The sequence below is a fragment of the Rousettus aegyptiacus genome, unplaced genomic scaffold (assembly GCF_014176215.1).
Source record: "Rousettus aegyptiacus isolate mRouAeg1 unplaced genomic scaffold, mRouAeg1.p scaffold_m13_p_15, whole genome shotgun sequence".
Classification (NCBI taxonomy): Eukaryota; Metazoa; Chordata; class Mammalia; order Chiroptera; family Pteropodidae; genus Rousettus; species Rousettus aegyptiacus.
Window position 1 is genome coordinate 20409802 of NW_023416290.1, and position 24035 is coordinate 20433836.

Genomic DNA, 24035 nt, shown 5'->3' on the forward strand with positions numbered 1-24035 from the left:
CGTAGAGTAACCGCCATGTAAAGGAAGACATTGAACATTTCCATCTCCCAGAAAATTCCCATCTGCCTCTTTCTAACCACCCCTAAGGGGTAACATTTTTCTGACTTAAAAAAAAAAAAAAAAATTAAATACTGCATCTGCCTGAGATATTTTTAAATTAGAACTTAAACATTGTATTTTTAGTTGTATTTTGTAATTCTAGTGAGCCTGTATGTTAGATTAATAAGTTCTCCCCCAAATACACGTATAAAAACTTTTAAACCTGCGGAATAAATGCCTCTTCACATCTGATCCATAAGCCTATGGAAAATCTTTAAAGCCAGAAAGGAAGTTGATGGAGCACATGTTTCAGTGATACAGAAATACGAAATCATGTTTTAAAAGCTGCTGTTGTCTAGAGGTAATTGGCAGAATAGGTAAACTTTTCTCAAAAGGTTCTGAATTTGAAAAGAGACTTGGTCTTTAGTTATTGAGAGAAAGGCAGTACATTGTCTGGGATGTCTGGAAAATAGCACATGCCTTAAGTTATAAGATAGTAAAATGGAAAACTTGTAAAAATAAATTCTAGGTTTCTTCATAAATCTTTCAATATTCATTTCCTTGATGCTATCCTTTAGAATAGGCATTTCATTTTAATCATTTATTATTTGTCATCAAAGAAAGTTTCAATTAAGACATTTGCCAGGACAGAGTATATAAATATGTTATGCAAAGATTAGTGCCAAAAATGAGTAAAAAATTCCCTTATAAATTACTAACATTTTAGTAGCCTAAGCATTTCATCTATGATTGTCGTAAGTCAACCACACAATTGTGATTAGAATAACTGAGGTATCATTATTATTTTTTTTAGTAATTCTATATGAGTCAGAGAATAGAGCTATAGACTGAGGAGAATCACTGTTTTAAAGGCTTGAAATTGATTTTTTGTTTGCATATTTAAATGAAATCTAGCAGAGCCGTTAGTTTTATTCATTTTGTATGACAAGAGGGAAGAAACAATCTTTTTCTGTCTTAATGAAAAATTCACAGGAATTTATACCTACAGAAAACAGAAGTTAGCTATAGTATTTTTACTAGGAGATTGCATTATTGACTTCTCAAAGGTTAATGGTTGCTTTCATAAGACATAGCAACAGTAGCTGAAGCCTGCTATTTTATATGGCCATTTTATTGTGAGAGCAAAATATAAACTTTTATTTGGTTGTACTCATTTGTTATAGAATTAGTTAACATGGCTCAACATAATAACTGTAATGTAGCACTCTCAGATTAAAAAAATATTTGCTCAAAAGCAGTGAAAATTTATCTTGCAGAATTTGTTTACATATTTCTGCTTTTATCTTACACAATATGGTATGTTCTGGTAATCGGATATACCACATAATAGGTAGCACTTAGCCATGATGTTTTTATTAGATTAATGTTTTTCTCTTCTCAGTAGTTTTATGTATTTATTCTTCATACAACTAGTGCCATTCTAAAGATAATTCATTGAGCTGAGTATGGGATTTCTTTCTTATCAGAATGCCTTCTTTTTGTCTCACATAGTTTTCTAAAATAAGCTGATCTACTTGACTATCTGATAGCAGTAACACTATTTGCTGATGAATTATATACCAAGGTTTGGTATTCTATAAAAGCAAATTATCTTTAAAGCCATTATTTTTACAGGCTAATCTCCATTTCAGCAGTATTTGTAATGTGTATTTCCGACTGCAAAAATCAAATACCTTTTTCAAGTAATTAGTCAAGATATAGGTGTTATAGAACTTGCATAAGATTTGGAATCATAGGGGCTCAAATCTTGACACTGATTCATTTATTACTTCTTTCATTCATAAGTCATTTAAGTCCTCTGTTTTATAATATTTGTGTAGATTGATAGATACTAATTTCATGAACTATTTTTCCACACTAACATATCAAGAAAAATTTAAAATTGTTGCAAATACGTGAAAATATGTATTTTCTTAGATTGTAGTTTTGTTCAAGTTAGAACGACTCTTGGATGTTCTCTTTCAGGTTTACTGTAAAAAGAAACTGATTTGCTGATGAATAATAATTGGAGGCATGTACATTTAGTACATTTCTAAGCTGTCCAGAATAATACAAGTATAATTTATTGAATCTTGTCTTAGTATTTCATACAGGAGACTTGTGATTTTATTGGAATATTATTGTTTGCTCTATTGTAGGTGGGGTGAGTTTAGGGGTGGGATGGTAAAATGGAAAGGGTAAGAAAATTTGTACAGTTTCTTCTAAGACGATAATAATGTTATTCTTTGTATAATGTTAAGGAAAGGTCTAATAGTAAAAAATTAGTGTGGCACTGTCTTTAATTATTAAAATTTTGCTAAATAATTACTTATTAATATGTATAACCTGTATTTAGTAATTTACTAAATATTTATCAATATTTGTCAGTATAATTATACTTCCAGTGAGTTATGAATATAGAGACATCATAATCAGGAGCCCTGCTTTTGGGTTTGCTTTTACTTCTTTAAAGCATTACTATGTTAAGTCTATGTATAGTTGTAATTTTGCCCAAGTTGGGAATTTGAATCTGTTTTAGCCATCTCTTTTAGCCCTTTATCACCCTGATGATTTACAGCTGGACTTTGGTTGGTGTAATACTTTGGATTAGAAATGTTTGCACATTGGACTCACCACAAAATTGAGAAAAGTGAAGAAATGTTCACATGCACAAGTTTTAGTTAATACACTCCAAAATAAATGCTGCTTGTATTTAAAGAATAGTTTTGTTAACTTTTTTCATGGTGTTAGAAATGTACCCTTCAGTAGAATAATTTAGTTTTAACTGCTTTTATGTTCTCTGTGTACCAGACATTGTACATAAAACATAATTTACAGTCCCTTTGACTATAGAGATCAGGAAAAGCATTATGAAGGAGGTAATATTTGATTAGGACCCTTACAAAGAGGCAGAGATGGAGTTAAAGAGCTAGGCTGGACAATCTGGGTAAATGAAGATTAGAGCTAGAGAAACACAAGGTTTGTCTGGATGCAGGCAATTCACTTTCAAAAGAAGGCAATTGGTATCAAATCACTGAAGCCTTTTCTGTAATTCTGTTTTTTTGGATGACATTGTGGGTAGAAGGAAGCCATTTAGGATTTCAATAGGAGGCAACTATAATGAATTAGAAGATATCATGGTTGACATCCACATGGAGATATTAGCAAGCAGTCAGAAATACAGGCTATATAAATTTATGAGGAGGATTAGAGATTCAAAAAAGGTTGGGAGATAGCTTCATAGAAGTTGTGCTGAAGTCATACAAGGAAAAGTAAAAATGGGCTAAGCACTGATTCCTCTGGTTCATCTATATTTATGTATTAGATGGGAAAAGGAGCCAAAGGAGGGTAATGCCCAAAAGCTTCTAAAGTTTGGAAAAAGTTGTCTTCAGTGATAAATGTATAAGAGCCCCAAGTAAAACGAGGTCATTGGTGACCTTTGGCTGAATGTTTTTTATAGATAGTACATATAAAAAGACTGACAGTATAAAGTATTCTTTCGAGGGAAAGGGGAAAGTGTAGGTGATTCATTTCCTCAGTTCCTTGAGAAGATAAGAGACCAAGAATAAAGATATTTCCAGGAGGGAGGTAAGTTTGAAGATGTTATGTTTTAGAGGGAAGTTGCATTGATAAGACAGTTAATGACCAAATAATGTGTTTTAATTTTTAACTCTGCTTTACTTCATAAGACCTTGAAAATAATATTTTCTTTGGGATATTGAGAATTGAATGATTTGTAACATTGATCAAAAGGTATAATTCCTGAAACTATATTATTAGTATATTTCAATATAATTAGTAATAATTGTGTTTTATTAACAATTATCCTGTTTTTGACTTTCTTATGAAAAGAAAACTTAGATTTTCTGTGCTTTTGCTATTCTACATTTTTCTCTGAAGCTATTATCAAAATAGTGTGAAATACATTTTAAACTATTAGCTGAAAATTTATTCATAAGCATGTCTTTGTCATTTAGCTTGATCCAAGGATTATTCGACCATTTATAGTAGAATGCCGTCAGACTATTGCCAAACTTGATAATCAGAATATGAAAGCCATTAAAGGACTCGAGGACCGGCTGTACGCTCTGGATCAGATGATTGCTAGCTGTGGCCGACTGGTGAATGAGCAGAAAGAACTTGCTCAGGTGCATATTTCACACTTCTCTCAGGAAAAGGAATTCATAGCTTTTTTATACAAGTATTTTATGTGCAACATCAATTTAGTGTGCACCACGTTTTCACTTCATCCTTGAATATTGTTAATTTAGTACTACTGTTTCCATATAATCTTAATATAATAAAATAAACTAATCTGAGGCTATTTTAGATCACTACTGAAAGGTAAACCGTGAAAATACTGTGAGCATCTGGGAAAGAAACATTGAAAGAACATGATAAAGCAGTCATTATATTAAACTTCTGAGTACCTCCTAGTCTCTTCTCAAAAAAATTTACAAGAAAAAATGAAATTTACAGAGGACAGAAGGAAAATATGAAATTTTGAATAATTAATATGTAGGATTTTGGTCTAATTTAATGCAATGTTCCAAGAACTCTGTTGTCAGATCAGATTATCATCAAAGGAAGGCGATGGAATTATGAAGAGGGATTAACCCCCTTCCCCTGTCCAACACTGGTGACTTTGTTTAGGTAAAGATGGCTTTGTCCTCTGCCCATCCTGGAAAGTACTCTGGGGAAACAGGCTGTAGCAAAAGAGTCAACTTTTCATACATGCTTTCCTGTGCTAGTATTTTCCCTCTACATATATTCTTTCATTAGAACATGTGAATAACCATTTTAATGGGTACAAATATATAAGTTCCTGATTGAATTCATCTTACAATTTCCAGACTCTCTTCTTTTTTCTCCTGATTTTGGATCCAGCAACATTACTTACTGTGAACTGAATTTCCTTATCTTGTCTTTTAGCACTGACTGGAACACCAATCCAACAGGATTGAGTAGTTGTAGTAGTGCATGCCCTTATTTAATTCCTATTCTATAGAAAGTGGCCAACATTTCACCATTATAATGTCTTTAGTAGGTTTTTTCCTTCCTTATTTAGTAGAAATCCTTTATCTGATTAAGAAAGTTATATTCTACTTCAAATCTTGAACCATCCTTGGATTCTTGTAATAAACTCAATGTGGCCATAATATGTATATTTTTTAATGCATTTCTGGATTTAGATTAACTGAATTATGTTGACTTGTATGTATGTATTTTTCATTTGTTATGTATTTGTCAAGTTTTGGCAGCAGGATTATTAAGGCCTCAAAGTAAGTTGAGAAATCTTTTAATTGCTACATTTAATTCACCTATTTATTGTAATTATTGAATGTTTGTCTTTAATCATTTCTGATTTTTCTATTTTTCTTTTCTGTTCATTTTTTTTCTTTTGCCTTATTTTTATTTAAAATTTTTTATTTTTAGTTACATATTTTATTTCTCTTATCTTTTCTCCTTTAGTATGAATTAAAGTATTAAAGTATAAATTGATGTATTAAAGTATAAATTGATATATTAAAGCCTAATATACATTAAAATATCCTTTAGTATTTCATTTTAGTGGCAAATTCAGTTTTTATCATTTGAAGATCTTCTTAAATCACCTTTGTTTCTGAAGGGTATTTTCTTCGTATAAAATTCTAGGCTCTTAGCCATTTGCTTTCAGCACTGTGTTTGGTTTCTTTTTTAGCAGTTTTACTACGATGTGACAAGGTTTGGCCTTCTTTGTATTGCTCCTGCATTGGGCTTGTAGTACTACTTGAATCTGTGGCTTAATGACTTAAATCATTTGGGAAAGTCCCCAATCAGTTTCTCTGCAAATCTTGTCTTTGTTTTACTCTTTCCTTTCTTCATCGGTTCCAATTATACATGTATTAGACCGTTCACCTCGTCATTTCCATTTACCCTTATTTTCAGTATTTTTTTTTATCATTATGTCTATGTTTTATTCCAGATATTTTCTTTTGACCTAACAGTTTAGATTAATTTTTAGATTTTTTTCTAGCTTTGAAGCTGCTAAATCTCTCTATCAATTTGATGTTTTTATTCTTTATTTTTATCTCTACCTTTTTAGTTCGGTTCTCTTGTATAGCTTCAAATTGTCTACCAAGACATTCAGTGTTGTCATCTCTTTTATCACATAAAGCATATGTAGTTTAAAGTTTGTTAGCTTCATTAGCTATGTCTGTGTGTCTGTATATATTTTCTGTTGTTCCTCATAGTTTTAATTCATGTGGTTTTAACTTTTTATGTGCCTGATTAGTTTTGGTAAGAAAAATCAGAAATATGTGGCCTAGGAAAACATTTTCTTACAGAAAGAATTTGTTTGTTTTTGGCATATGACAGTGGCACTTACAATCTTATATCACCTTAATCCAGTTTCAAAGATTTAGGTGATTGGAAGTTGGTCTTCCAGTCCTTATGATGACCAGTCTGCTTTTGTAGACTGTTTCTTAGGAGATAACTTTTCAGGAGTACAAATGCAAAGTATGTTCTATTGTTGTGTTCCTTGACTGGAACTGGAACTGATCTGTGATTTCTTATTTGCTAGTTTCATGAGAAGCTATCAGAAGGATTGCTGATATTAATTACTCTTAGTCTTAAGTTCCTCTTCAGGAATAAGCACTTATCTCTAGGATATTCTCAGTTACCTCATTCATCTCTCTGTGTTTCTTCCTTCTAGTTCCTGCCCTTTCACTATATTTCACTCCTTCACTGCTTCCTTAGATCTCCATTAACTAATGCCACAGGAGGTTTGGTCTGCAATACCATTACATCACAATCTACCATTACTAAGATGTAACTCTGAATTCTTGACCATTTGCTTCTTCTCTAATATCATTCTCTTTTAACCCTCCATGGAATGAACCAAACAGTTTATTTAACCATACTTCCTTTGTTGCTCATTTAGGTTGTTTCCATTTTTCCTTATCACAGACATTGTTTTAATATCCCAATACATCTTTATGTGTATGTTCTCATATTTTTTAGATACAGTCTTCAATAATGGAATTGCTAGACGAGGATGTTTGTGTATTTTAAATATTAATTGACAATTTTATACCCTCCTTAAAGGAAAAATTGATCAGTACCCTCAGTAATTAATGAGAAGAGTAATTTCCCTTTTACCAGTGTTTGCTATGTATTTCCTCTGAGTTATCATTTGCCAAATTTCCTTTAGGCTAATCCTTTTGTTAGAATTTATTATATATACTCTAGATAACCCTTTGTCTCATAAATAACATAGATTCTATCTCTTCGTTGATAGTGGTAAGGTTGTTATACAGAAATTTTTAATGTTGACATTTGTCAACTATACGTAGTTATTTTTTTCACATTTAATTTTAACCCAATAGTTCTTTGTAATCTCCAGATTTCTTTAGAACTATTTTTCAGATTGAATAAACCAGGAGTTCCAGTTCTCTTATTTTAGATATTTTCTCTTTTTTCTTGAACCTGCAGATCTCTTGGTTTTTAAAAAATATTGCTAATGTTTCTACTGCAGTTAGCTTACAGTAAATAGATTTACATTTAATCGTCACATTTTAAAAAAATTATTTCCAGTGTTAACCTCAGATATATTGGATTCAGCAAATGAAGCTTTGTCATAGAAGGATAAGTCATTTCTCTGAGAGTGTAGCTGCTGCGATGAAAGAAATACATTTTCATTTTCTTAAAGTAATAGAAGAAGCATTTCTTTTAGACTTCAGCCTTTCTTGTTTGCTTTCCAGGTCTTGACCCTTAAAACTTCTGGAAATCAATCTCAAATAAAATTTAGTGGGCATTCCCTGTACAGTTCATGTGAAAGTTATGAAGCTAATTCTTGATGTCTTGTGATCATAGGAGTGCCCTGTTTAAACATTATCTCTACCCCCAATTTATTTGCAGCTTTTGCTGGTGTTTTAAACTGAAATGGTAGCTCATAGAATTACCTTTTAGAACACCTTATCCTAACTGGAAATAATGTTCTTACTCATTAAAAAGATTTTTCTCCTTGAAGTAGTATAGTCCTTGTAGACATTAAGAGACAACTTCTCATTTAATTATTTTTTAGTTACTATTTCTTGATATCCCTGTGTACTTCTTAGTATCAGTTTGTTTAGAAATCATCTTGATTACCTAGTTATATATTGGGAACAGATTGTAAAATAGACAGAAATTGAAGCCTTAAGGTAGATGGATTTCAACTGGGCTTGCCTGAGTGTATCTGGCTGTGAGAGATTGGATGAGAGTATTTTCATGGCATTCACAAGAGATGGGGGATAACCTGTTGGAGTTAGGTTATATGGTCATTGGAGCAACTTTTAACTCGCGTATCATTATGTATTTGGCTGCCAGTGGATTACAGAGTCAAGGTTTTTAACTGAAACATTTCCACAGCATGTTTTTTCTAATCAAGCAGTCTTGATCAGATCAGGTGTATTTTCTTTTAGTATGTTGTACTTACAAATATGTTTTTGGTGTCAGTAAATTCTTTATTACTGGTCTAGAGTTTAGATTTGGAGATTGATTCTATATTTTTCTTGAATTCAGTAAAAAATAATTGAAAACCTGTTGAGACTTTGACAAATGAGATTAAATCAGCCTGTTATTTTTAATAGATTGTTACAGAAAAAGAAGTCTAGCCACATTTGAGTATATAGCATATTGAAAGAAAAGTAAAATATAAAGTTACTGTTGAAATTGTCTTATTTTCATATATTGAACCATTCTGACTTAATTTTAAATAAACATTAAATATTTTCATGATATTTGGAAAAACATGAAACAGAAAAGAGAGTACTACTAGAAAGTGGGAAGACACACTTGTTGTCCCTTGCTGATTAATATGATCAAACCCTAGGAGGATAATTATTTATAGTAGCAATTATGGCAGTCAGATGAATGTGCAAATCAAAACTTTTATAACATATTAATTATTTAGTAAACAGAGTAGGAAAAAACACTTATAAGCACAACAAAAATATTTAGTAATAACCTCATCAAGAAATTATCAAAGAGGTTACAACCTCTTTGGACATATTTTTAGGTGTTTGCTATTGAGTTTTCATTTGGCTGATTGTGTGTGCAAAAGAAGACTTTTGGCACATCTGTATAAATTTGTAGCCTAAATACAATGCATACTTAAAATGATGTAAAGTTCACCTGTGAAAATAAATGAGTAAAGATAGCTAAGAAAAAAGTATGCTTTTTCTACCATATAATAAAATGTGCTTTAAAATTACACAGTTTAGTCATTGTTATAAAAACAGCACAAAATATGTCAGCGGAACAAAATATAGTCCAGAAATAATAAAGAAAGTAATGGCTTTCCAATAAAGTGCAAAGTCAATTGATTGTTTTTTATTTAGGAATGTATAAAATATGCTGTCGAATATCATTGGCCAAGATTAAATCAGTTATTTTTCATGGCTTAAAATTAATGACCATGTTTTATTTAATGTCGTGTTCTGACCCATATGTAGTAGGAGTCTAGACACACAGGTTCTAGTTCTAATTTGGCTATTAAATGTGTCCTTGGATAAGTTAGCTTATCTTCCTGGGTTTTAGTTTTTTTCTATCCTGAAAATGAAACGCTAGATGAGCATAGATTTCTTAAAAATGGAATCTTTTGCTATGACTATGTCAATCACATTCAAAAATGTAGGAGATTCTGATAGAAGAACGGTTCTTGTTTAACATATTTTCCTCCTAAATGAATATTCATGTATCTCATGAATAAAGTTAATATCCTTTAAATGTTTTCTCTCAAAGGGATTTTTAGCTAATCAGATGAGAGCTGAAAACTTGAAGGATGCATCTGTATTACCTGATTTATGCTTAAGTCATGCAAATCAGTTGATGATTATGTTGCAAAATCATAGAAAACTCTTGGATATTAAACAGAAGTGTACCACTGCCAAACAAGAACTAGCAACTAACCTACATGTTAGACTGAAGTAAGTGATTCTATTATATCTACTTTAGGATGTTTAGAGTTGACATTTTTTATTTCTTTCAAGTGATAGAATATTTTTCTCATCACTATATTGAAATGATTGATTGAATAACTTGGGATTCCATTATTTGTATAGAGCTTGTATGTCACAATGTCATTCTGTAGGTGGTGTTGCTTTGTAATGCTTCATGCTGATCAAGATGGAGAGAAATTGCAAGCTTTGCTCCGCCTTGTAATAGAACTGTTGGAAAGAGTCAAAATTGTTGAAGCTCTTAGTACAGTTCCTCAGATGTACTGCTTAGCTGTTGTTGAGGTTGTAAGGAGAAAAATGTTCATAAAACACTACAGAGAGGTATGTAAGTTGAATTCTATTTTAAATATGTATAAGTCTTAATGAGTTGATGTCTGATATTAACAAACTTTGTTCCTCTTAGTGGGCCGGTGCTTTAGTTAAAGATGGAAAGCGATTATATGAAGCTGAAAAGTCGAAAAGGGAATCTTTTGGAAAATTATTTAGTAAGTTTTCTTCATTAATACCTTAAATTTATTTTTAAGTAAAAAATACTGTTCTTATAGATATGAATGTAGCATATAGCATCTGTGTGATTTTAATCACCATTATAATCTATAGACACACCTTTTAAGATCTGTAGGGTCAATACCTTGTTAAATATGAAGAATTGTCAGAATATTTTTTTGTTGCTGTTATTTTTTACCTTAAATAAAGGAATAAATTAACCATATTGTTAATTTCTTTACACAGGGAAGTCTTTTTTAAGAAATCGTCTGTTTAGAGGATTGGACTCCTGGCCCCCATCCTTTTGTGTATGTATTTCCTAACTTACTAAATTCTGTGTGTTTAAACCTTTATTTCAGAAGTAGAGATATTTATCAGAATTTTTTTTTTACCAACATATAAAAATGTTTCTGACTTTAAAACTTTAAGATATATTCATAGTTTTTGATCAAGAGTCTTTATAACACAGGAGGATAAATTTTATTATACAGTTAAGATTGATAAGAATAGATTCTCTTATTCTTATTTTGTCTTTCTCTACCTTTTTCTTCTTTCTTTTCTTTCCCTTCCTTGCCTTTTTCTGCTGTCCCCTCCCATTTTCTTCCCCTATCATTCTCTCGCCCACCTATCCTCCCCCTTTGTTTCATTTATGTTTTGACAAATCAGATAGAGTGACCCCTCAGGCAGTCTTTATTGAACCACGAAAAATAAGTTCGGTATATTCCTAAACCTGATACCACAGTCAAAGAAGTTTAGGAAAATGCTGTAGATTTATTGCTTGCTTGCTTGTTTTCTCCTCAGACATAACTCACTACTTATTAAACATATTTTTGTGCTGCAGGATTTCTTAGGGCTTTTAAATGTGTGTATTTTTTAATATCTAAGAATGAGTGATGTAATATATCTAGGAAATACTGTTTAATGAAAGGCATCTTGGCATTTCTAAATCTGTTTTAGTAATGATTGAAACAATTGGAGTTATTTTAAAAGGTACATTTCTTGGCAGTATTATAAAAAAGTGGTAGGACTTACCGGATATATATTTTTAAAGATGCTGAAATTGACTAAGAGCTTGTATTTAGAAAAGTCAAGTGAATGGCAAGGAAGTGTTACATGGGAAAAAATAGCTTTTACCATGTTAAAACAATTTAGGCTTGCTAATAGGTGATAGGAATAGATATAGGTCTATGGCTAGAGAGAGCTTCATGATCAGAGAAAAATTTGGGAATAGTCTGTGTATTAGTGAAACAAACAATTCCTTAATTTCTATGGGAATGCTAGGATTCCCATAAAAAGATGGTGGAAACAGTGAAGGTCAGGAACAAACATCAGTTGATCATCAACAGCTTGTGTATTTCAGTTATTTAAGACTCAGGAAAATTAGTACACCACGTTATTGAATAGTCTTTCATTTTTAATTTATTATTTTGCTCTATTAAGTGTTAATAGATCGCTTGAAGCATTTTTGCTTATTTGTGTTACTGAATTTGATTATAATAGGAAACCATTTATAAATTTGTCCTGTATCTTTTTGGTAAATAATAATTGTTATTTTTCTTTGTACAGACACAGAAGCCTCGAAAATTTGATTGTGAACTTCCAGATATTTCACTAAAAGATTTACAGTTTCTGCAATCATTTTGTCCTTCAGAAGTTCAGCCATTCCTCAGGTAAATGTAAATATTTTCAACTTTAGATATCACTTTATAATGTTTTCATTATTCTGGAAAGTAGCACCAACAGTCTTAGGAGATGCTAGAATAGAGAACTATTTTATGTTAGACTGTCTCCTATGGCTTCTTTGGGAAATACCCAGGAAATTAAAAAATGATGAGAAAATAAAGAAATTAATGTCTTACATGTAACTTTTTTTTCTAGTAATCACTCTGTATACTGTGGAAGATTTCTAATTTATCACTTTAATGATTATATCTTAGGCTTCTTTACTATTTTGGTATTGATTGAGAGAGGATGATAATGCAATATTTTTTTTGACAGTTAAAATATTTCGTTTTACTTACTCATCTTTTCTTTCAGAAATCTAATTCGATTGCATTCTGTTTCAGGGTTCCCTTACTGTGTGACTTTGAACCTCTACACCAGCATGTACTTGCTCTACATAATTTGGTAAAAGCAGCACAAAGTTTGGATGAAATGTCACAGACCATTACAGATCTACTGAGTGAACAAAAGGCAAATTAAGTTCTTTCAAATGGTTTATTTTATTAGTGTAAAATGTTTATGTTGCTGCAGCTGTATAAGCCTGTACCTCTTTTTTTCCAGGCATCCGTAAGTCAGACATCCCCACAGTCAGCTTCCTCACCAAGGATAGAAAGTGCAACAGGAATTACAACTACTACCTCACCAAGAACTCCTCCTCCACTCACTGTTCAGGATCCCTTATGTCCCGCAGTATGTCCCTTAGAAGAATTGTCTCCAGATAGCATTGATGCACATACATTTGATTTTGAAACTATTCCCCATCCAAACATCGAACAGACTATTCACCAAGCTTCATTAGACTTGGATTCATTAGCAGAAAGTCCTGAATCAGATTTTATGTCTGCCGTGAATGAGTTTGTAATAGAAGAAAATTTATCATCTCCTAATCCTATAAGTGATCCACAAAGTCCGGAAATGATGGTGGAATCACTTTATTCATCAGTTATCAATGCAATAGACAGTAGACGTATGCAGGATACAAACATATGTGGTAAAGAGGATTCAGGAGATCATGTTTCTCTAAATGTCCAATTGGAAAAATGTAGGGCTGTTGCCCAAGACTCGCAATTCACCATACAAACCATTAAGGAGGACCTTTGCCAGTTCAGAACATTTGTACAAAAAGAACAGTGTGACTTCTCAAATTCTTTAAAATGTACAGCAATAGAAATAAGAAACATTATTGAAAAGGTAAAATATTCTCTGGAAATAACACTAAATGAAAAACATCAAAAAGAACTACAGTCTTTAAAAAGTGAGTATGAAAGTAAACTTGAAGCACTAATAAAGGAACGTGAAGAAAATGAAAATAAAATTAAGAAGCTTAAAGGAGACTTAGTATGCCTTGAAGAGGTTTTACAGAATAAAGATAATGAATTTGCTTTGGTTAAACATGAAAAAGAAGCTGTCATCTGCCTGCAGAATGAAAAAGACCAGAAGTTATTAGAGATGGAAAATATAATGCACACTCAGAATTGTGAAATTAAAGAACTGAAAGAATCACGGGAGTTAGTGTTAGAAGACTTAAAAAAACTCCATGTCGAAAATGATGAGAAGATCCAGTTGTTGAGGGCAGAACTTCAGAGCTTAGAGGAAAGTCATCTAAAGGAATTAGAGGACGCTCTGCATGTCAGGCACACACAGGAGTTCGAGAAAGTTATGACAGACCACAAAGTTTCTTTGGAGAAATTAAAAGATGAAAATCAACAAAAAGTCAATCAGATACAAGAGTCTCATGCCACAGTTATCCAGGAAAAAGAACAACAGCTGCAGGATTTAAAACTCAGGGTTTCTGATTTGTCAGACATGAGATGTAAGTTAGAGGTTGAACTTGCATTGAAGGAAGCAGAAACTGATGAAATAAAAATTTTGCTCGAAGAAAGCAGAGCTCACCAGAAGGAGACCTTAAAATCTCTCCTTGATCAAGAGACGGAAAATTTTAGAACAGAGATAAGTAAACTAAACCAAAAGATTCAAGATAATAACGAAAATTATCAGGTGGGCTTGGCAGAGTTAAGAACTTTAATGACAATTGAAAAAGATCAGTGCATTTCAGAGTTAATTAGTAGACATGAAGAAGAATCTAATGTGCTTAAAGCTGAATTAAACAAAGTAACATCATTGTATCACCAAGCATGTGAAATAGAAAAAAACCTGAAGGAAGAAATAGTTGAACTGCAGAGTAATTTGGACTCAGAATTACATGCTCTTGAAAAACAAAAAGATGAAAAAATCACTCAACAAGAAGAGAAGTATGAAGCTATTATCCAGAAACTTGAAAAAGACAAAGAGAAATTTATCATGGACCAGGAACAAGACAGAGAACAGTTAATTCAGAAGCTTAATTGTGAAAAAGAAGAAGCTATTCAGACTGCCCTAAAAGAATTGAAATTGGACAGAGAAGCTGTTGAAAAAGAGTTATTAGAAAAAGTTAAACATCTTGAGAATCAAATAGTGAAAAGGTAAGAATTAACTTCAGTCTATAATTGTAAAATTAAAATATTGGTGATTCAGATTTCAATTTTGTGTTACTACGGTACCTTGATTTACTCATTATCTTAAGTAAATGTAGCAATTGAGATATTCTTATGAAGTAAAAACTTTTTAAATAGTTAATGTTTCTTGCAAACATTTTGAAAATAACATACTACATAAATCCATGAGAGACTTTTAAAAATGGATTAATATTTCGGATTTCTAGAGAAATGATGTTTTTGAAAATTTAAATGTTTTCAGGAGCTCTTTTTTTTTTTAATTTGTAAATTTCCTTCTTTGGGTTATTTGAAGCTTTTCCCCAAAATTCTTCATTTGAAAATTACCTATTTTTGTTTTACCTTAAATTGTGTATGCATGTACAAAAGATCAATTTCCTTTTAGTAGAGTTTAATAAAGGCTGAGTCCTAGTTTGGGACCAAATAGTTTCATCATTGTTATTTTCTGATATCACAATTTTAGTTATTTCTTTGATGGTTCAAAAGATAAAGTTTTTAAACTCCAGGTTTTTTATAGTCATAGCTTTTTTTTTTTTTTGCAATTTTATTATTTTTATTAACTGATGTTACTGCCTTTTGAGCAGAGAAAATGGTCTTCAGTTTTTCTACTCTTTAAAATTTATTTAGGGCCTTTGTGGCCTAATAAACACTTTCTAAAACATTATCAATTCTATCATTAATTCTTCCAAGTGAATATATTTATAGGTATATATTCATTATATATTTTAACCTCTGTTTTTTGCCTTATCACTTTTATATAGTCTCTCGTGATTGACTCTCCTATGTAATACTCATATATTGGTGTACAATTAAACGTCTTCTGTTTTGAAAACAAACTATGTATTCTGGGGCATTTAGAGGATTTAATATAAGAATTACAGAACTAGGGGAGCTAAGGTCAAAGGAGTCACTGCTGAAGTCCAGGAAAGCTCTAAGTGAAATATGAGGAAAAAGAGACATTAAGCACCCACCAAAGCTGATGGTTTCCATGGCTTCCTGGGAAGTTGCTGCATCTTTCAAGAATCTCTTCAAAGCCCCAATGCTATGACTCAGTCTGCAGCATACAATGTGTAGTTCTCATTCACTTGACAGTAAGGTACTATGAAACTACATCTGGATACAGCCACCTCTGGAGAGTAAGCCTCAGCTGCTTTTCTACTTTCCAAATATTGCACTTGTTCCCTTTATAACTTAAAGTTATAAAGGGAATTCTAGGGAATATAGGAGAGATTCCGGAAAAGGGACAAGAGCAATGGTAAGATGAAAACAATCTAGCACTGTATACCTCGTTTTAAACTGAGTAATTTTACACATTTCTTTACTCATATTGAACTTTCGAATAAAGACACTTACACTGTCATGTTTCTGTCTAACGTGATTCAGCTTATATTCCTTATGTCACCTCAGGTATCCTCACCTCTTCTAAAGGTGAGAGTCAAACTTTCGTCAGTCTAGCCATCCTAGAGTGAACATATTGACATTCATTTTTCTGCACAGACGCAATCTCTCTTTGACATTCTGTACGGTAAATGCTGAAATACAGGATTAACTACCATTATCACAACACATTTTACATACTAGGGGAATGGGAGAAGGGAAAAACAAAAAATTAATGTACACAGGCTTAATTTCTAGTTTTTATTTCTGTAATTAGCCTTGTAACTCTGGTAGATTTTTATAGCTTCCTTCTATTACCTCTTTATTTTTTACCTTGGATATTACCTTAGCTGATTTTACATCTTGATCTGAATGATAATTAATGATCCTTTCTCCATTACAGTTACTGTAGTTTTTCATTTGACTCATTATCATTGGACACAGCGGTACCAAGACACACCCTAGAAAAGCCTCTGACTTTTAGTAATAATATTCCTCCCTGCCCTGGTATAGGAGAAACTGTTTCTCATTGATAATTAAGTTCGGTTTTATCAGTATGTACCACAGCCACCTCGTTTGTTGATTGAGTGGCATGAGGAGCCCTGATTAACAAAGTGGTAGTTTAAGCTTCCAGTTCAGTGGGACGATGATTGCAAGGGAATTCTTTTTAGGGGAGCTGAATCTGCCATATATATCAGTATGGCCCAAAGTTGTCGGGATGGGAAGCATAATCTTTGCTAATGGATCATAAGGTAAAAGAGTAGTTATTCCAATTTCTATCCTTGGTTCTCTAACCTATGTATTCTGTGGGAGAATTAATCTCACAAAATGTCTGGTTTAGAGCATGTACTGCATTTTTTACCCTCACCATGCAAAATGTCACCCATCTAGTACAGTAATGAAGTTTTAAATAGTTTGATCCACAATTGAATTAGACCAGCAGCTTTAGGGATTGGCATATATGGTAAGATCAGTGACTTAAGCATGGCATGAGGCCATAGCTACGCATCTTTCACTGTAAAATAAAATCCCTTCTGTGGAAGCAATTCTGGCGGAATGTCAGCAGTGAATAAGGCATTTCTTTAGTTAAGGAATTGTGTTTTTTGCAGAAATATTGTGAGTATAGGAAGTAAATCTATATGGAGAATAATGGACTGTTTTTGTGAGGACAGTACTGTTTTTTTTAATGATGGAAGTGGTCAAGTATAGTCAACCTGTCACTAAGTGGCTGGCTAGTCTCCAAGGAAGGACTACAAATTCGGGGGCTCAGTGTTAGTTACTAGATGTATGGAAATCCGTGTTGCTGAGCCCCATATGTAACCTCACTTCCTGCCTCTGGACAGTTTGTTAGAATTTTGAATAGGACTGGTGTGGCCGCCTGAAGAATTTCATATTCACAGAACACAACTTGCAAATCTGGTTATTATGAGGGTCCTCCCAGTGGGACATAATATACATATATATCCTCATACTTTGCGTATATTTCAAAAGGTTTATTTGAACTTCTCTTCTGTAATATCCTTGTCACCAGATTTAAATCTACTTTCTTCTCAGTCTCTCACTACCTAGCCAAGCCTTTGGCAATTCTCCATGAGTCACTGTAGATCTGTATCCCTGGCCATGTCTCCTAGGCACCTTCAAGTACACTGCTTGACATGTTGGCACTGGGAAGATTTACCTTCAGTAATGTTCTTCAGGATTACTCTTCAGTGAGAAGCTAATACTTACCTCTGCTTTTGAACAGTGTCAGTATATCAAGGAGAATTATCAGGAAACCAGGTCTGCAAATTTTTCCCTCTCATAGTGAACGCAGTAGTTGTGGTAGAGAGAAAGAGAGTGATATAGCAAGAGTAAGTACATTGGAATCCTGAACCTCTTGTGCCATCAAGTCTTGTTTGAGCTCCATTCTGGATATGCCACTTCTGCTGGATGATGGAGTACTGCTGTGTTCACCCAACCTCACGGGTTGATGAATTAAACAATATGATGGGCAGCTCAGGTCGCATGGTAACTTGGGAGACCATGGTCAGTCTTTCAATCTCTATGCAGATCCAGTAACAAGCCATTTTACAAGAGGCAATTAGTTATTTGCTTTGAAATTCTACGGGTCTCAACTGTGATTCTTCTAGAGGACTTGCTGAAAGCTCCATGCAGTATTCATTTCTGCTGTAGACGCTTGAAATGTCTGCTAGGAAATATGGCCCAAGTGGTAGAGCACCTGGCATGTTAGTGTTGACTTATTGTAAGAGTGCCTCTTGCTTCAGACCTTAAACAGAACAGGCAGCTTTAAAAGTAATTTGGTAAGGAGTCATGGTAGCATATACACATGTACTACATATTGTGTCCAAAATTCAAAGATGCTCGTCTAGCAGCAGCTTGTCCCTTCTCCTTAGAGGGAACATCTCACATCCCCAGACCACTGAATACTTAGAAATTTTTCTGTGCCGACAAACTCTTGAATTTTCATGGACTTTACTGCTCACTCTCTGGCACTTATGTGTCTTGCCCTGGTAAGCCCAGGTAATTGCTACTTCCTGTTTACTAGGTCTAGGAAGTATATTGCTGTAAATGTGTCAGATTAGTGTGATATCTTGAGAAATAGCAAAAAGACTAATAACCCTGCCAACTAGATTTTAACTGAGCACTAGAAAGTTGATACAGCCCAGAGATAAGAGTGAAAGCATATTACTATCTCTGTAGAAAAATTCATATTGCTTCTTTTCTACACCAGAGATTGACAAACCGTGTGTGGCCTGTAGAAATCTAATAACCCACTGCTTGTTCCGGTCAGTAGAGCTGTATTGGAATACAGAGGTAGAGATCCTCATTCCTTTACCTTTTGCCTGTGGCTTCTTTTGGAAGAATTGAGTATTGAATGAGATTATCTAGCTAATAACATTTTTACTATTTGTCCCCCACCCCTGCAAAACAAACAAAAGAACTTGTCAACCCTGGTCTATACTAATAGGCATAGAAGGGGAAGAAATCACCAAATTAGTAGCTACATGTCAGGTGGTTGTGGCTTTGTTAATTTGCTCCAGTAAAGAGGGCATAATATGTGAAATAGCAGATTTGCTGGAGTTACTACCCAGTTAAATTTATTATAATCCATTACATGTTTTTAGGTGTTTTCTGCAGGACACATACTTAAGTTGAGATAAGAATGTAATAGAAATCTCTCCCCTGTTTCATTCGAAGTGAGAGTTTTAAGGATTTTACTTTGTTCTTTCTACCATAATAGTCCTCATTCTATGTGTGAAGGGACCAACAGGGATTCCCCAACGGTTGCTTTTGTGTCTGTTTTACTGTAGATTCTGAATATAAGGAGGTATGTCTTAACTATAGTGAGGAACCCACTGGGCTCAAACTCTGCTTACTACCTCACTGTCAGTTATCCAGTGAAGCAAAGAGGCATTAGAATCCCCTCAGAGCCAATGCTCAGTAGTCCTCCAAAACTGGTTAATTGACTTCCCTGAGTACACACTCAGCCTGGAAAATGACTACAGGTACTTCTAGCGAAGGCTAGAAAGAACGCCTGACAGTGTGAAGTTTGGGCATTATAGTTGGTGACTGACTCAGGTCATGGAATTGGATGAGGGATGATGAGTGAGTCTTGATTTGAGTTAGCTCTGAAAAGTTTGCTCTCTCAACACTAGATACCAAGTTTTTTAAAAACACTTTTAAGAAGCCTTTATCAGCCAATTTTCTGTGGCCCCTAGGGACAGCCATTGCCAGAGATGTCTGTGTCAAACCTGATTACTGATCTGGCACTGCTGCCTATAATGGCACCACATGTAATGGTTAAGTGTCAGTAATTGGCCTCTATCACTCCTGGAATGACAGAATTTTTCCCATTACATTCATGGAATTTCAGTGGTTTCATCTCCCTTTGCTATCCCTGTTTTGCAGAGCACCACTGCAGAGCCTTTTGAGGTGGTTTTCTCAAAACCTTGTGAAGGGAGTATTCTCTGGCCCCTCCCAGGGTACACGTAACAAATCCCTTCCAGTATGCCTGTCACCATCGTTCTTTGCATACATTCCTCTAGACCAATGGTCAGTTAATTTGTTCTTTAAAGGGTAGTTAATTTGTTTTTTAAAGGAACAGATAGTACATATTTTAGGATTTGCTAGTCATATGTAGTCTTCTCATTTTTTTTTCCATGCGTGTGTGTTACCGCCTTTTAAAGATGTAAAAAACGAGTAAATTTTTCTAACTTTGGTCTCAGTACCCTTTACACACCCAAAAATTATTGAGGACTGCAGTTATTTTTATATGGATTATATCTATCAATATTTTCTGTATTAGAAATTAAAACATTTAAAAGATGTTTAGTCATTTTAAAATAATAAATCTACATGTTAGCATAAATAAGATTTTTTTAATGAAAACTTGCCTACAATGAAAATTAATGAGACAAGTTGCATCGTTTTATATATTTACAAATCTGTGTTTGGCTTCGTGGATTCTCATTGCTACTTCTGCATCCAATCTATTGCAGTTTATTTTGCTCGAAGTATATGGAAAATGCAATGTTTTACTTATATAGACTAGGAAAGGGAGGTATATCTAAGTTGCTTTTTCAGATAATTGTGGATATTTTTCCTTGACACTAAGTCAAAATGCAGCAAATGATCATTTCTTTTTCATTGTGAAATATAAACCCTTGTCAATGGATTTTTTGGTACTTTATGCTAATATCCATTGAACTGTGTTGCACTTTGAATGGATATTTTACCCATGCATGATTTTGTAGCCCAGTGAATTGGTCATTTGGCAAACACTGGTTCACCAAGTAATGCAGATTTTGTATATGTTGACACGTTTAATTAACAGATAAATCACTTTTGTAAAACATACGTACAGATTTTATATGAAAGACCTTAGGTACTGAGAAGCTCTAAAGCTCATAGTTTTCTAAATTTTAATTTCTTTTAAAAGAGTCACATTTTATCATTGGTATTAAATTCTGTCAGTTGTTTATTAAAGTAACAGGCTCACATTGATCATTTTTGAGAAAATGCGTATGAAAAATTCAAATCTAAACAACCACAGATTGTCATTTTTCAAATAGGAAGTGTAGCATGAAAAAGCAGCTAGTTCAGCACACAGCTAAAACAGTTGTACAAGTACTTTCCCATGAAACAAATATACTTTTTAAGTGGCAGAAGCACTTTATGTGTACTTGTCATTTTGTCACACTGAGTATTTAAAAGAATTATATTCAGTTGTCAGAATTCAATAATATTAATAATTTTTACTACATTAAGGACATTCCAAAATACACTTGCCACCTTTTTCATTTTGAGTACCTTGAAGTACAGATATGATGACTCAAAGTACAGTTTGGTGTTACTATCTTTTAATTTATGTTAAGGTGTCAGGAGGTTTATCTCTGCATATGTCACCAAGATGTAAAAGACAAATATCAATATCAGCTTAGTGTTATTATGAAAATAGTTTTGACTTTATCGATCCCCTGAAAGTGTTCTAATTACTCCCAGGTTCTGTGGATTGATCATACTTTGAGACTCATGCGTGTAGAGAATAGTTGACAAACTTTCTTTAAAGGGCCACACAGTAAATATCTTAGCCTTAATGGGCCAGATGGTCTCTATCTAAGCCGAGCTAACATTCAGCATTATGTTTGCCATTCCTGTGCATTCATTAGATCTGTTCCCATACATATTTCCTATAAATGAAAAATCTTGCAATTTTAGTACCTCCTTGGTTAGATTTTTAACTCCCCTGGAACCTGAATATTTGAAAGTAGCAATGGGTCTGGAAGTAATGAAATGGTGAGAGTGGTGGTTGAGAAGAAGGATCGACTTGTTGAGAAGGGAACCTCAGGTAAGGTGACACTAATCTCCACAGATAAGGGAGAAGAGGCTGCTGCTGGTAAGGGAGGTTTGGTGGGATTTGGAGAGACAGCTGGGACATCTCCAAAACCTTGCCTTCTTTAGTCACTTGATCCCAGACAGCTACAGGTGTCACCTATTTTGCCGTAGTCTGCTAGAGTTCCATTTCGCACTGGTGGGGAGACCATTGCTGTTTCCAGATCAAAGCAGATCAGAGAATTCCAGGTTCCTATCTTTATAGTTTTTTCCTCTAGGATCATATTTGTATCCGTCTGGATTGAGCTTAAAGAATAGAACTTGTTTTAAGTATTTCAGGAATAAAGGATCTAATATTAAAAGTTAAATGAGCTTTAGGGAAGCTGGGCAGTGGAGGTGAAGGGTAAGAGAGTGAAAGTCCTGGAAATATGTAGGTTCAAAGTCATCTGAAGCACAGATTTGATGACTAATCAGGAAACTGCTCCAATTTTTAGGTCTTCTGCCAATTAACTTTTGAAACACCAATGCAGGTAATTTACTTAGAAACCTTTTCTGAATCTTAAGTTGCCCACATGTCTGAGCACAGCCACCTCTGGAGAATAATGGACTTTCTCTTCAGCATTCCAGATTTTGTGTGGTATCTTTCATTGACAAATTTCAACCCCCAGAACTTTCTGGGAATTCTGAATAATGTAGTTCTCAGTTTCTCTGTTTTACAGAGGAAAAACTCCCACAAGTCAAATAAAAAAACAGGTCAAACAGTCCATTAGAAAAATGAGCAAAGGATATGAATAGACAGATTAAGCAAAACAAAACAAAAACAGACTTTCAGAGACAGACCAAAGGGATAGTTACCAGAAGGGAGGGCAAGTGTGGTTAGTAATATTGTGGTAGGTTTACACAGTGACAGTGAGTGAGTGGGTTAATCACATTGTAAAGTATAAAAATGTGTTGTACATGTGAAACTAATATAACCTATATGAGATCGTATACCAACTATACTTAAATAAAAAATAAAAATATGAATAGCCTATATGCAAATAGCTAGCTGTTCAGTCTACTTGAGATTAAGTAAATATAAAATTGACTGGGAAACATAAATCAATAGTATGCATTAGTTTTTAGAATTTAGGGGAAGAGCTTTCTCACATACCTGTGTACCAAAAAAAAAAAAAAATGAATACAGATATGTTTGGTTTGCATATATCTGAAAATCTACTTACTACACTTCACAGCCATGCTTCCAGGGATACTTGATATGGATCTGGGGAAGTACAGCAGCATTTGAATTTTTAAATTTTTATTTAATTTTTTTAATCTCAAGAGATGAGTTAAAAAAAAAACTCAAGATAAAAAATTAATTGTTTACTAGGCCCGAATCTAACATAATCAGTGATAAGAGAGTTTAGCATCAAGACAGTCTAGTTTGTATTCAGTGCAGATTCCCTAGTTACTAGAAATCCTGGGTATGATAGAACCTTTTGCTATACACATAGTTTATTAATGGTGGGGAAACTCACCTAAAGATGCTTTATTTCAAGTTCCATGTATAATAGTGTAGAAGTTTCCAACTGGTAACAAATGTATCAGCTTTTTAAATTTAATTTCCAGTCTTTTTTATGGTATTAAATATATGAAAGGTGGAGTTGTGTAATTTTCTCCTTTTTTTGAGAATAAGGTAGCCTTTACTGATAAAGTCTCATCTAAAACTGACTAAGCGCACATATAAAAAAATCAGTTGGCCTAGTTGCTCAAGGAATTTGAGAATATTTACTAACATGGGGTAATTTTTCCTGTGGCTTAGCATACTCTAATACCTTTTATGTAATTATCTACTTCTTGGACAAGCTTAGCTATAAAGGATTATTAGGTTGAAAATAGATAAGTGTAACTTCTATGCCGGCAATTACAATAGTGACACTTATGTTTGTACTTTTCTCCTCTTCTGTTATCTGGTTGTCAGCAACCCCAAAGGGGTTAGCAGGTTTTGAGGAAAATGAATATGAATTCAGGAATATGTAGATTATGCTGTGCGTGAACATTTAAGTCAGCTTTAGTTTTGTGTCATTTATCCATTAGCTAACAAAATGAGCTCAAACCTATATAA

General features: G+C 33.4%; 1 protein-coding gene across 2 annotated transcripts in view; it reads left to right on the top strand.

Annotated features, from left to right (window-relative positions):
• RB1CC1 (RB1 inducible coiled-coil 1) overlaps nucleotides 1-24035 on the top strand; it is a 76746-nt gene that overhangs the window by 29894 nt on the left and 22817 nt on the right. For both annotated transcript variants that reach the window (XM_036232849.1, XM_036232850.1), the window contains exons 8-15: nucleotides 4017-4187; nucleotides 9805-9989; nucleotides 10154-10340; nucleotides 10423-10504; nucleotides 10752-10813; nucleotides 12072-12175; nucleotides 12572-12698; nucleotides 12789-14689. In XM_036232849.1, the coding sequence (XP_036088742.1) occupies nucleotides 4017-4187; nucleotides 9805-9989; nucleotides 10154-10340; nucleotides 10423-10504; nucleotides 10752-10813; nucleotides 12072-12175; nucleotides 12572-12698; nucleotides 12789-14689 (2819 nt within the window). The remainder of the gene's footprint in view (nucleotides 1-4016; nucleotides 4188-9804; nucleotides 9990-10153; nucleotides 10341-10422; nucleotides 10505-10751; nucleotides 10814-12071; nucleotides 12176-12571; nucleotides 12699-12788; nucleotides 14690-24035) is intronic.